This window comes from Cebidichthys violaceus, unplaced genomic scaffold, assembly GCF_023349555.1.
Source record: "Cebidichthys violaceus isolate CVI_PGR_0920_01 unplaced genomic scaffold, fCebVio1.0.p SCAF_1, whole genome shotgun sequence".
Lineage (NCBI taxonomy): Eukaryota > Metazoa > Chordata > Actinopteri > Perciformes > Stichaeidae > Cebidichthys > Cebidichthys violaceus.
The window spans coordinates 19,889,787-19,904,523 of NW_027176262.1; the positions used below are offsets into that span (position 1 = coordinate 19,889,787).

At 43.9% G+C, this 14,737-nt stretch overlaps 1 protein-coding gene across 2 annotated transcripts in view; it reads left to right on the forward strand.

Annotated features, from left to right (window-relative positions):
- The window catches only part of LOC137875073 (rho GTPase-activating protein 42), a 55,954-nt gene that overhangs the window by 33,474 nt on the left and 7,743 nt on the right, over window positions 1–14,737 (forward strand). Inside the window, exons 5-14 of one of the 2 annotated variants that reach the window (XM_068714033.1) lie at window positions 7,092–7,193; window positions 7,423–7,533; window positions 8,871–8,975; window positions 9,757–9,886; window positions 10,214–10,314; window positions 10,916–11,025; window positions 12,235–12,291; window positions 13,877–13,955; window positions 14,207–14,246; window positions 14,556–14,618. In XM_068714033.1, coding sequence (XP_068570134.1) covers window positions 7,092–7,193; window positions 7,423–7,533; window positions 8,871–8,975; window positions 9,757–9,886; window positions 10,214–10,314; window positions 10,916–11,025; window positions 12,235–12,291; window positions 13,877–13,955; window positions 14,207–14,246; window positions 14,556–14,618 — 898 coding nt within the window. The remainder of the gene's footprint in view (window positions 1–7,091; window positions 7,194–7,422; window positions 7,534–8,870; window positions 8,976–9,756; window positions 9,887–10,213; window positions 10,315–10,915; window positions 11,026–12,234; window positions 12,292–13,876; window positions 13,956–14,206; window positions 14,247–14,555; window positions 14,619–14,737) is intronic. The other variant, XM_068714042.1, reaches the window with a different exon arrangement.

Sequence of the window (14,737 nt, forward strand, 5' to 3'; positions counted from 1 at the left end):
AAAAACGTCAGTTTGTGAGTTCTATATTAAAAGACGTGTGAGTTAACAATCATCATCAGCGGAAGTGTGCAGTCTGCTGTTCTCCCTTCAAAGATCCTTCTGCATGATTTAACACGTTATTATATGCGTTTCTAATCCAAACTGTAAATCTGAACTGTATTTAACATATTGCATTCACCGTTTTTTGTAATCAGATTACTGTACTCCTGTTACATGCATTCTTCTAACCTCTTGGCCACAGTGGATTGATATCAGTAGGGGGTTCGGCACAGGCCTGCTTGAAGGCGTCCTGGTTCCACAGTGGCTGTGTAGTCGGACTGCAGAGAACAGTGTGGGCTTTTTTTTTTTGCTACAAGCCACGCTTTCATTCCCCGGCCAACGCAAAGGCATAAAATGAAAGTGCAGCAGCTTGTTTGTGGTCCTCTCCCTTGATGAGATCACACGGGGCCGCGTTGGTAGAACTCGAGCCCTCGCACAGATCTCCCGCAGAGTTCCTGAGTCCGCAGCTAACTCCACGCCGGACTCTGTGAATCATTTGCACATCTTTGCACAGAGCCCACACCCTGTGAGGGACATTCCAGCCTCAAAGTCTCCCTCTGCATCCGTCTTGATTTATTTAACAGGGCCTGACAGCCGCTGGTCTGCAAAAGTAGTCATTTTTACTGCACTTCTCGGTGCTGAGGTGTGAACATCAATCACTCTCCTTTTTTTTTTTTTTTTTACTGCCCCAGACTAAATAACCATTGTCGCTTCACGTCTCAACCATCACGTGTATCTACCGTAATGAAACGGCACATTCTGCTGCCGTCTCGTTCTCTCACTCCACCATCTCAGTGTTATTGCGCCGACTCTCTATGTTTATAAAATGGTTTCTTAAAAGCCACAGCCCTCGTCACTCCCACTACCTCTTATTTCCTCCGACCACTTCCTCCTAATGGCTCTCTCCTCCTACGGCCCACCCCCCCCCCCCCCCCCCCCCCCCCCCCCCCCCCCCAGCTGAACATTAGCCCAAACCAGAGTGAGATAAAAGGCAGACATCACGAAAGGCAGAGCAACTTTCCACTGTTCCGAGAATCTGGAGAGATCCGCAGGCTGTCTGACCCTTCCAGTTACTGCGCTTCACGTCTGAGAACGTCAGACGGACAAACGGGGGAGCTCTTGCCTTATTTGGGTATGCAGAGCGAGTAATCCCACTGAGGTTACGTACCAGTGTATCGGCTTCCGAGGAACAAGCACAACACTTCCACGGCCGTAACACACCAGCAGATTGACTGCAGCACTGCAGGACATATTAGGCACAGTCTGCTTCACACAAGGCTCAAGCAAAATGTTGTTGGAATACAACCGCTCCTACTTTGCACAGAGTTTAGCAAATACACAGCAAGTAGGCTTTTGGGAAATGAAACAATCGTCACCATCGTTTACACGTGTGCTGGCTGCCAAACAGCCACGAAGAACCAGACTTTTTTTTTTCAGATGTATTTTCAGTTTCAGATGCATTTGTTGTGGGCTGATAGTTGTAGCTTTCAGAACTGAAACAAGGAATAGAAATCTGACCTGGTTTCAGGGCACATCTTTTGTTTGCCGTCACTGCGTCAACACAGCCGGCTCTTCGGTTCGTCCACTAAATTGCTAACCCTTGACCCTAACTGATCTCCTACAATTTGGACCTCAGCCTTTGGCCTAAACTCTCACACAGTAGTGCTGATTGTTTTTCCACGGACTGAGCAACCACTGGAGGCCTAAAGTTGATCCACATATTTTGTTTGTGTGCGTGTTTATTCGTTGTCAGATTTTTTTTTAAGGCCTTAAAATAAAAATAAAAACGACCCCAGTGACCCTTTCTTAAGACAATACCAGGGTTTCTAACAGCTGGGTGGCATTCCTGCTCCCCTTCAAGGGTCTTCAACAGTAGGGGGCACCACAGGGGTCCCTCTCTGGTTGATTGTGATTAGTGCAAACAGACCCAGATGGGAGTCAGATGGCCACGATAATTTGAGCTGTCTTCATCCTACAAAGGCTGCGCAGACATGAGATGATTCTTGCCGAGTTATGGTCTCCAGAGGCAGAGATGACTTTTGCATTCATGCTGTAAAATCCAAAAATATGCGAACCAAGACGTGGGAGTGAAGGGGGTCAATTTTAAGTTGTGTGGAGATATGCTCGCCCAGCTGTGGGCGACACTAAAACTTTTCAATCATAGAAATATATTTATATTACTTTGTAAAACCTTGGGATGTTGTCCTTGTCTTCTATCTGTCTCTTGAACTGTGTTGCAAAAAAAAAAAACTACATTGGAAAATAGTTCTGGGCGATCTAAAAATACATTTTCGATGGAATTGATTTGGGCTCATTGTGTTATTGTTTTACAAAAGTCTTTGGCTGATCAATTCCACAGGTTTTGTGGTGATAATTCCATACGATGGCCCAAAGAAAGAACCCTTCTAATCTTACACATAATGACTTTAATTGATTATCAATTAAACTAACTAATAAGCCTAATCAACTAATAGTTTAAACCTAAACTATTCACACTGTTAATGTGTCACAGCGTTATCCCAGCCCTACTTAAAAAACTAGCAGACCGAACATTGAATTGATGATGTGTTGATGTGCTGAATCATGTTACGTAATACATTTTGTCAGACTGTCAGTTAGTATATTACAGATTACGCAAAGAAATGCACACGCAAGACAGGAAAACAGCATTAGCGTTGAAAACACCTAATAGCGGTGAGGGGGAGAAAAAGAAGGAATTAAAGTGACAGCGCTGCGGATGACTCCAGCGTTACGCCGCGGAAACAACAAAATGCATGAATAAACATATTTCTTTCCATTATTCTCATGTCTGCCCCATCATTTCCCACCGTGCCTTACTCAACACAGCAGAAGCACCATTAATCTAATGGTGTCACAATCTAATTACTTTTTTTTTTCCTCCTGATCGCTAGAATTCCACGAGGCAGGCGGCGGTAGACTATGAAAGGTCGGTCTTTACCTGTTTGAAGGCAGCAGCCATCCACTGCAAATATGTCAGCTTCATGCATCCTGCAAAGGCAGTATGGACTGAATGAGTTAGTATGCAAACGGCAGCATCACACAGCGCTGATTAAAAGTAAAGGGCCTGAACGTATATATAAGTCTGGAGGGTTTTTATCACGTATCATTTTGAAATCGTTTCACATTATCGTCAAAACAGATGATTGCTTCTCAAAGACGGCTAATCTCATTGTTGTGTTATTCTCCTGTTCATGGCAGTTTTCATGGTTTCTTGTTTTTACATGCGTTTTTTTTTTTTTTTTTTTGAAGGACAGTTTTAATATAATAACCTTTTATCTGTACAATACAGTCTCCGCTACGCACTGCAACTGAACAATGACACCGTGGAATCCTTTTGAGGGATGAGCTGACACACATCTTATTAAACACATTGTCGTAGTTTCTCTCGGTGTTTTCACAGTTCTGTGGTGTGAGAATGAGCGCAGGAATGAGCGCTAATGTTGCATGGCTTTGCCTTTTTTTTTTGTGCTTGTCAGTCTTTTTCTCCGTCAATTGTAGCGAGACTGAGACACTTCTGAGACACGCAGTCCGCTAATGTCTTTATTCTTCAAAGCAGCAACTGTTGGTATGGACGCTGAAACGAAATGCATAACAGAACAAAACAAACTCTGATCTGAACATTATTATAAACATCTGGATCTGTTGGAAGATAGCCTCAGTGCTGACATTAGATGACTTCCTGTCACCCTGAACGTAGGGCAGTGTGATGGAGCTCCTTAGTCATCACTGACCTGAGATGAAGATATCGTCTTTTTTTTTTTTGTCCTCTGTGCAGCTTTGCTCCGACCTTCAGAGTTAGTCTCGGATCAAATACAAAGAAAAAAATCTTTGTTCACCAGCAAAGTGTGCATTGTTTACGGAGCTTTTGTGCCTTTATTTGAAGCACTTTAGATTTCGCACATCGTGTGTCAGAGAGAGCAGAGGAAGTAATAAATATAAATTTTCCAGACTCAAGCTTTGCAATTTGCCTCACACTCGCGCACTAAATAGGAATAATTTTAGAAGTCGGGGGGATTTGCTTTTCAACTCCTCAGAAGCAGATGTTTGTAATTATTCCGTGTTAATTGGCCAACTTCTTGCCCTCTTCGATGCCTCCTCGGGAACTGGGATCTCAGGTGAGGAGCGAGACACTTTCTTGGCTTTGCAGCAAAGTAGCTGAACTCGGGCCGAAGCCTCGTGTTCCCTCCGCCTCCCCCGCGGAAGCGAGACCAGCTCATGTGTGGCGGAGCATCAAAATAACCCCGGCCATTGCTATTTAATCGCCGTTCTGGACCCCAGCTTCAATTAGCCTTCTCTAACGAGCTCATACAGATAGGTTTGCAGAGTTCTCCCTTTCATGTCGCTGCTCGGAGGATCCATGTGCGTGATGTCTCGCTAGCCATTGATGTTTGACGGTAGTGAGGAAGTGTTTTGTGGTATCTGGGGCTTTTTTCCTCTATACACACACACACACACACACACAGACACGTTTCGACCTCCCTTGCTGCTTACATCTGTTGCCATGGTGACGAGAGGCTCAGAAATGATGGCCCTGAGGCTCGTTAGGGCCGGTGTCAAAACCGGCGATGCACGGCCAGAGCCCAAATATTCCTCCTGCCGTCTCCATGCCTGTTCTCAGCATCCGTTTCTTCGAGTGACACCCGATGACCGGGAAGGAAAAGCCGCCTGCAGTTTCTCTCCACCTTCTCCTCCCGGAGACCTCGTTATATTAGCAATTAGCAAGCTCACCGACACTACAGCTGGCATCAAAGCGCTCCTAAACGGCGACACTAGATGTGCCGGTTTGAAATTCCACCACCGAGGATTCCGCTTCAGAATATTCTTCTTCCTGCATCTGATTTATTCATGAGGGCGAACAAAGCAATCAGACGAGGAAATCTCCCAAGTGCTGGGTTCATGTGTGTTTTGCACAGAGTGTTGGGAAGTGCTGCGGATTCATCCATTGCCAGCCAGCTGATTGCTGGCTGGCAATTGAGGGGGGGGGGGGGGGTGCTGGCATTAGTTTGTGTCAAAAACTCCCTAGGTGTGTGTGTGTGTGTGTGTGTGTGTGTGTGTGTGTGTGTGTGTGTATATATATATATATATATATATATATATATATATATATATATATATATATTCACATCCATGTCCTCTGCAACCACGTTTTAGTCTTCAAAGCCTTTGTCTGCACTCCTTCTCTAGGAGAGTCTGTGCAATTTTAATTGTGCTCATATTCTGCTCTGTTTGCACAAACATATCCGGGGTGGGGGGGCTCGGTGTTCACCACATGGAAAACCCAACAAAGCACCTGGTGCTGCAAGGGTATCATTAGGGTAGCGCTAGTTTACACACGTCCTGTCTGGATCAAAACAAAGGCAGGACACTATGGGTGACTTAATCAGGCTGGCTCTGCCTCAGCGATTCACTGCAGCTCTGAGTCACTCGCCGCTCTATGTAAGTGTGAAAGAGTTAGTCCAGACGTACGGAGGAGGTTTGTTATGTTTAGTTTTTTTTTGCGAGGAGTTTTCTGGCACGCTCACGCTGGTCAGCAGCGCTGGGAGATTCCTGCTGTGACTGCGGGGCTCAGCTAAACCTAAAGCTCTTAATTTAATGTGATCCCCTGTGTGTGTGTGTGTGTGTGTGTGTGTGTGTGTGTGTGTGTGTGTGTGTGTGTGTGTGTGTGTGTGTGTGTGTGTGTGTGTGTGTGTGTGTGTGTGTGTGTCTGTAGTGTTGGTATTTTCCCCAGGGCTTCAGTTGCATGCATGCTCACAAAATAATGTCACATCAAACAGCAGTCACTATCAGCTCCTTTTTGTTCTCTAATAAAAAACACTCCATCCTTTAGGGAAATTTATTTCCTGTCAGCGTGATATCATATTTAATCATATGTTTGTTTCACCATCCACCGCTTTATTTTCACCTTTTTTTTCTGAATAGTGGGGCAATTGATTTTTTTTTTTTTTTTTTCCTTTTTTCTCCCCACACCTGAAAAGATCATTCCTGGGCCGGACATGACAAGAAAGATGGAAATAAGATGCTCCTACATGAAATTATCTATTGATTTTCGTGCTGGGCTTGTAATGGTAATGTAGGAGGGTTACAGTGTCTCGTGGTGAATTCCTCCGGTGTGTTTAACTGCTGTGGGGGGTTGCTGAGGCAGAACTGTCTTCTAGGTCATATCAGTAGCTAGAAGATTAGACTTGCTAAATTTCAGGGCCATGGGAATGAAAACAAACAAGCAGCATCTGGTTACATTGGCCGTTTCCTCGCACTTCCCCTCTCTCATGCTGTCCCTCCACGAGCACCTTTATGAATGTTTGCACAGCGAGAAGGACATTAAGTGGGCAAAGCTTGGTCTAGAAGTCAGACATGCAGATGAGACACTCGAGTGCCCACACACAGACAAATCATCTCTGCTTGGGCAGAGTTTGATTAAAACCTGCCAAGTGTACTTTTATTTATTTAATTTTTTTTGCGGGTGAAATGTTCAATCTCTTCGTCCATATGCATTTATAGATTGGCATCATGCGTGAAAAGCCCATTTCCTTCCTCCGAGCCTCCTGGGACAGCCTGTCTGAATCCTGGGTCTCGTGACCGTGGAGCTTTTTTGCAGGTGGAGCAAAACAAGGAAGGAGCCCGCGAACCGCATCCAGCCAATCCCGACTGTGATGCTGCCAGAGACGTTGTGCCATTGATGATATACACTTGTGTATTTTTCTGTGAACTCATGTCCCCAGCTTGGCCACTGCCAGAGTATTGGCGTTTATTGCCCTATTGATAATGAATAGTCCTTACTGACCGTGCCGACATTGTCTACTCGTCATTACAGAGTCGTATGCCCTTTTTATGACCTGCGATAATCTATTGTCAGAAATTTTAAGTGACATGTGGCGAACGGCATGTGAAAACGTACCTCCACCCCCCACCTAGTGGCAGTTCAGACACGCACACCCACGTCGGGTTCGAAGGACTACAGTACATGACACATTTTTTTTTTTTTTTTTTGCTAATGTTTAAGCCTTTTCATGTGTCCTGTGGACCGTGTTTAGGAGGGGAAGAAGAAATTCGATAAGGAGACGGAGAAATACTACTCCACGCTTGAGAGACACCTCAACTTATCGTCCAAAAAGAAGGAGGCATATCTGCAGGAGGTAAAAACCCAAACAAATGTTCCTGATCTCCAAACATGTCTTTGAATAATGTGGGTTTTATGGATGAGTGTCTCCCAAAAAAGAAGAAGAATAAAGCCATTGTTTGCACACTGTTCTGTCACACGAAGTCTCCAGGTGGGGATTGACTCTCTGTCCACTCAGTGCTCTCTCGTTGTGACCCGTGTCTTTGTTGTGGCACTAACCCCCCAGATTGTTTTCTCATTCTCAGGCTGACACGCAGATTGATAAGGAGAGGCAGCTCTTCTACGACGCGTCCCTCGAGTATGTTTTCAAAATACAAGAAGTGCAAGAAAAGAAGAAATTTGAGTTTGTTGAGCCGGTAAGAAAAGTATCATTTTTGTATGTTTCTGTGCTCAGTTAGTGCTGAATGCATATTGAAGATGCACTAATTGCTTTAACTCTTTTAAAAACAAATATGTAGTTAAAAGATTAGTTGAAGTGAAATAGCACAGGATTATTTTAGTTACCGCTGATGGAATTGGCGTTTTAACTGTCTGGCACAGTGATACATATCTCAGGTACATATCTACGCTTATATATTCCACACATTTGTCATCTTCATTACAAATTCTCTGTAATAAAGTCAAATCCATCCGGGGAAGGTAGTGGGTAAAATTAGATCAAGTGGTTATTGTCAAGTAAAACAAGACAGAGTGCAAGTGCAAATCAAAGCATCCAGATATGTGGAGTCAATTCTAACATCTTTAGCAGAGAAGTTACCAGGAAACCTTAAGTTCTCTCGGTGTTAAATGTCTGGGAATGGGAGATGGGAGCAAAGTGAATGGTTAAAAAAAAACCTTGGTATTTGTTTACACCCGCTGGCAGCTCACCCAGAACCCAGGCCAGAAATGTAAATCTCCAGGCCCCAGGTAGTGGTGGGGAGAAATGACAAGGCTCAACCTTGCCAGTGATGAATCTGGGCACTGATAAGATGGTTCATCCTTGAACATATACCCAGTCTCACACCTCATCCTAGAAAATCAGTGGTTGTGTCGGAGGAGTTCTCTGAGAGCAGCTCCATGTTTGAGGGATCCTCCATGTTCCCCCAACAATACTGCCAGAGATTTCTTTTTTTTTTCTCCCCACAATGGTCAAGGATACAGAAAATAAGATCAATATCTGTCAGACATAAAGAACTACAAATATCTAAAAACGTCCCTGTTTTTTTCTTTTTTTTAGGCATCTTATGTACATGAAATATAAAGCTTTCGTCAGATCTGCAAATTCATTTTTCTTCAAAGTACAATACGTTGCATAAGAAATTAATTGCTTTTGAACTCACAATGCAACATGTACATTATAATTAAAGTTGTACTTCAAAAGTGGATATGCACAGTGTGACATTTACTCTGACAAATTGATTGATAGCACAGAGTTAAAGCAAATTGTGGTTGTTTTAGGCGACAGTATTATGATTAAATTATAATTAAATCCAGAGTTTAAAAATAACAATCAGCACAGACTGAACTCCCCATGTTTTAGAGAGACTGAAAGATAATTGTGTGATTATAGTGGTGATAATCATTTTGGGTGTTCAGAATGGAACATTTTATGTCGCATTGTACCTTTTTTTTTTAAATGTGCTCTCTCGTGTGAATTGGTAATCAAGCTCTTTATTAACTCTCTAAATCACCTCCACACATCGTTCCTCTCCAGCTCCTGGCCTTTCTTCAGGGCTTGTTTACGTTCTACCACGAAGGATACGAGCTGGCTCACGAATTTGAGCCGTACAAACAGCAGCTCCAGTTCAACCTACAGAACGTAAGTCTCAACACCTCGGGGGTTGTACACAAAGGCAACCAGCCACGTAATCAGATTCTGCAGCTTATCATACCCCGATATAACAAGCAAGAGTTTTCACAAATGGATAGACGGGCGATTAAATGAGATTCTGCGCCTGCACTGAGGATCAATAGTTTGTGTCTGTGTTGCAGGCAGTTACTGCAGGCCATTTAATGGTACTGTGTCAAAATAAGAGAGAGGTAGAACTGGGTGTAAAACTACAGCTGCTGCCGTGCCCTCTCCTTTCCATCACCATGACCTCACCGCTCGCAGCCTGAGGGCTCAAATTTCTCTCTGACCCGAAATGTCAGCGCCGTTGCCCCGACAATTTCCACTCCCGTGACCCGCTCTCCACGTCCTCCGATGCAGAGGGCTCTAATAGGAGCTGGACAAGGTGAGGCTGTCTGAGCATCTCTCTAGTAAGGGGATATGAGACAGCCTCACACTGACCTTTTTAAATAAAAATAACAGTGAGTCGTTAATTTGGATGACCTCAAGTGTATTCCTGCAACATAAACACACTGTGTATTTGAATTAGATGTTTGCCATTGCGTACTTTCCCCCCAGGTGTCCTCCCGCCGTAGCACAAATGTGAAGCATTTATCAGCGGTTGACGTGTGTTTTTGCTTTGTTGAGTTTCAGTCTGCGCCTTGATGCAGGCAAAGTAAGATCACTTGGGATGAGAAGCTGCAGGGTGAAAAAAAAATGAAGTCGCACAAGACTTCCTCTGCTAATGCAATTACAATCCAATCCTGCGCAGACCCGAAACAACTTTGTGAGCACTAAGCAGGAAGTGGAGAAGCTGATGAAGAGGATAAGGTCTGCAGATCAGGACTATAAACCCCCGGGCCAGTGGACGATGGAGGGCTTCCTGTACGTCCAGGAGAAACGTGAGGCCCCCCCCCCCCCCTTCAGACCTCACTTATTAGTGCATGGTTTTACATCCATCACCATAAACATGTCTGGAGCTTTCCCAGGCCTCTGCAGAGGAGATCCTCTCACACAGAGCTCATAATTCATCCTGTTTACCGATTCACTTTGATGTGCTATCAAACACAAAGGGGAGGGGGGGGGGGATTTTTTTTCAGCAGCGATAAACAACATTTGATTCATCACACTTTAATTGCAAATTGATTTTCAGAAGTCTGCCCAGGAGCCTGTGATTCAGAGAAAAATATTTAGTCTCAAGCCCTTGTGTCTTCGTGTCTCTGTCCTAGGTCCCCTGGGATGCACTTGGACGCGTCACTACTGCACATACGAGAAAGGCAGCAAGACCTTCTCCATGAGCAACACTGAAAGTAAATCGGCCGCTAAGCAGGTAGTTTAATTTCAGTTTTAGTTCAGTTTAGTTCCACATACAAATCACTGAGCCGGAACTATCTGTGTGGGCGATGCAAAGAACTCCCTTGGGGCTTGTATGGATGCCTCACCCCAGAGGGGGGGGGGAAAGAGAAATCAAGATGACAGGACTGCGACTTGGGAACAGAAAACAAAAGACTTGTTAGCTCAAGGTGGACGAAAATGGTTCAAAGATAACAAAATACACAAATAACAAGAAAGGGGACTTAAGGACTGAAAATAGCCTCATTACACAGAGAGAGTGGGTGTCGTGTTTTGTACACCATCAACTGAACAGATTTGCGTCCTTTACAAGCATTTGCACTTAAATATGAGTGAAAACTTCACGAGACTTCATATAGATCAAATAATCAAGCTATCATTATGTCATTGTGTATTAGATCCACCACCTGCCACCAAGAGTCTGCATTTACGAAGAGAATGATTGTGTTACTGTTTTTAGACGTGCATAACGGGAAGAATTGAAGATGAAGGCTTCACGAGTGCATTCAAATGAGTTTTTTTGTTTTTTCATTCCAATTTCTGTTTATTAATGTGTGGTGTGTTTTTTTTTTTTGTAGAACGGTCTTGTCCTTAACCAGCCGGAGATGTTCAAGCTCAAGTCCTGCATTCGGAGGAAAACCGACTCCATCGACAAGCGTTTCTGCTTTGATATTGAAGTGGTGGAGAGGTCTGTGATTGTTTAGATCGTATGCGTGTTCCCAAAAATGTCTTGCCACTTACATGGACTGAAAACATATTAATTACCACCACCTCTAGCATGTCGACATTTGTTTTCCATCGCTAGTTAGATTTAGGCTGTTGGAGAAAACATAACAAATCAGCATGCTGGTGGTATAAATAATGATAGCTACCATGGCAACGCTTTATTTAGTAAGTAAACATTTTGACGTGAGAGGGTAACTTTGGTATTCTTCAACCTGGACCCTATTTTTCTGTTTTTGTGTCTAATTTGATTAATAGGGACAACAATTTCTGATATTGGTCCAGTATTGAGGGCGAGAGCGCTGTAGATGGCACTTAGTCCATTACCACCACCACCCCCTCCCACACACACACACACACACACACACACACACACACACACACACACACACACACACAGACGTGCAGACAGACTCACTTCATTCAACCTCTCGCACTCATTATTCATATTTGTGAATAAATGATTTGCACTTTGAATAATGTATAACTGCCGGGTATTAGTACGCTTTTAAAAGACATTTTAGTGACAATTGCAAGTGACAAACAATTATGTCTTGTGACAATTATCCCCCCGCCCCCACCCACCACACCACACCACAACAAAATGTTGTTTTTGAGGCGTCCCTATTGTCTAAAGAGTCAACCTTGTAATTTTACCCATGTATTACAATCTGAGCCTCTCAGTGGCATAAACGAGCACTTTTAGTGGTTTTTTAACGTTACATGGACGCTGCGCAATTGCCCTCTCAGATTGTTCCCGTTAGTCACTTAGATACAAAACTTGGGAAAATATTGTTGAAAAATATGTCTATCAAAGCCAAAGTCACCCCATGGAAACAGAATGCCTTTTTTTAAAATCTTTTTTTACAACTAACCTATTTGAAGATCGAGAATGTGCACGTGGGAATTTCTTGTTCTCATGCATTTTGTGTCCTGTTGAACCCAATTGATATACTGGCAATTAACCTAGATTATCATGGGAGTACTCGGCATTGCAAGAGCCGTTCAGGTTTGATTAACATCTTCAGAGAGTCCCTGTTTACCAGATGTTTTCAGCTCTGTTTGTCTCCTGCACGTCCCTCAAATCCCCTCCTTCCCAGGCTCTTGTTTGTTGTGTGTCCACGACATGGATATTTACCCAGTCCGTCTTTTCTCTGTGTTCATGTCAATGTAGAAATGACATCTATCGTGGAACTCTTTTCAGGCCGCTTCAGTTTTTCTGTAAAGTCCGGTATGTGAACTGACCAGTGCTGCCCTCTCAGAGCAGTTGCATGTGCTGCATGTGCGCTGCTAACCGTGTCACCCGCTCAATCTCTAATCCAAACCCTCTGATGACATGCGGCCGTCTTCTCGGCGCTTCACAAAATCACTTGTTCAATATGGGCTTGAGGACACAGACATATTCCTAAATGATTTCTACTTGCCTGCAATTACTCAAATAACACATTGATTTACGTCATCCCGAGAATCAATTGATCATTTTGCCTCTCTTAAGAAGTTTGAAATATTTTAGCTGTGTGGGAACATTCATAACCTGATTCGTGTTTACCGTGGTACTTGGGGACTGGGATGAGGGTTTGGCCAAAGATCAAACACCTTGGAGAGAACTCGCCCGCTGATGAACAGTGGCCGGATTGATCCGAGTTATGAGAGCTTAAAATGAGCTCATTATCGGGACGTGTGCTCCAGAATATGGAGCTAGCTCATCACCGTGCGTTATTGTTGCACAGCACCGGCAGGGCCAGCCCTGCTCACCCTTGGCGTGGTGTTGCTGAGCATTGGCCAATAACTGCAGTTTATTTGCAGGACAACTCATTTATCATAAACGGGCGATGGCCCCAAGGTGCTTGTTCCAACCGCAAGGACATGGTGGGCCAAGCTCCAGTCGGCTTCAAGCTCATCCATTCATCCTCATTATAATAAACATGCTGTTACACCTATAGCCCCGCCGGATTCTGGCCACCCCTCTCAGAAACTCATCTTTAAAGGGTTGGTTCACACAAATTACTGAAAGGGGTATTGAGCCATGCAAATGGATTTACTTTATTTGCACAGATTTACGCAGTGAATATAATTTCATTTGTGGCGCTCATGGGAATGAAAAAAAATGTAATAAAACAAATTCACCAGCAACATGTCAGTAGTTTTCAGAGGGACTTCAACAGAAAGTACTTCCAAAGAAAACTGGTAACACGGGGGTCAAGGTGTCGCTGTTGAATCTTTGAAATGTGTTCAATCTTGTGAGCATCAGTAAATGAAATTCCCTCCACTGCATTGATGTCAGAGAAAGATATCTCAAAACTTGGTCAAATTACAGCAAAACAAAACAAAATCTGCATGGCGAGAGGCCACTAGAGGTTAACAGTACCCGTTAATCGCAACACATGCCACGTGACACGGCTCCATGCTAGTACTAACTATCACTACCGGGTGGGGGTTTGTTTTTGTTTGCCAGTGTCATCAGATAATGTTAGCGGTGCTGTGTATCAACTGCAGGCAATGCACAGTTTCAAGCTATGTATCACACGGGTGAGGTGAGGAACAAATGTTAAGGTGGATGCATGTTGGGTGCCCAAAAAAAAAAAAAATCAAAACAAATCACTTTAATCTCAAGCACATGTAGCGTTTAACTGGGAGTGGAATGCGAAGCACCGAGCCAAGCGAGGGCACAGTTTGAAGTCAAGCATTTGCACATGAGCTATTTTAGTCGCACTAGTCCTTTTATAGTGGTCTCAGCCAATGTAAACAAGGTCTGTCCAGGGGCCCCGAGGCAATGAGATCAGACTGAGAGCAGCTTTTCTCTGAAATCTTTCCAGGCATGGCGTTATGACACTGCAGGCACTCTCCGAGCCCAACAGAAGATTGTGGCTGGAGGCCATGGATGGCAAGGAGCCGGTGAGAAACTCTTGCCTGTTTGTCTTTGAAATATTCATTGTGAGGCCGGCTGGCACCCTCGTCTGGAGGGTTCAGGTTCGTGTCCTTTTTGAGAAACCATGAGCTCACCGTCCACTTGTGCTAATAATAGGACAGCCCGCTTAACAGACCTTCTGGGAAAAACAGAATTCTGTTCTCTCTGGGAGTTTCTTTTTTTCTCAATTTGAACCAGTGTTCCTTAACATAATAATGATTTTGTGAACTTTCTCTAGATTTACAACCTGCCAGCCATATTAAGCAAAAAAGAAGAAAGTAAGTGTGGTTTTATATACATATATATTTTTTATTTGTATATACATCTTTCCAATCCCTTCTCATCATTGAAATGCATAAATTTAGCTTTCTAAGACTTTGAATAGAAATCCCCAGCACGCTCATATCAAACACATACGTTGTCACATACAGCCATCTCCATTCATTAACACAACAATTTGATGTACACCCACTCAGCTGACATAGCGGAGCGACTGTGCGTTATTAGTCGGAGCACAAACATCGGGGGGGGGGGGGGGGTCTTGTTATTCCTTCACGCGTCAACCTTATTCTGATGTTGTATTACAGCATTCCTTAATGAGGCGGGCTTCAACTTCGTAAGGAAGTGCATCGACCTGGTGGAGCTTAGAGGTGAGGCATTTAAATCTCCGAGCTTTCAACTGTCACCTGAGTGCGGCCTGGCTGTGATTATGAATAACAATGCGCTTCGTTCATTAGTGGACATGACGACACATCGCATTTGCATAAGT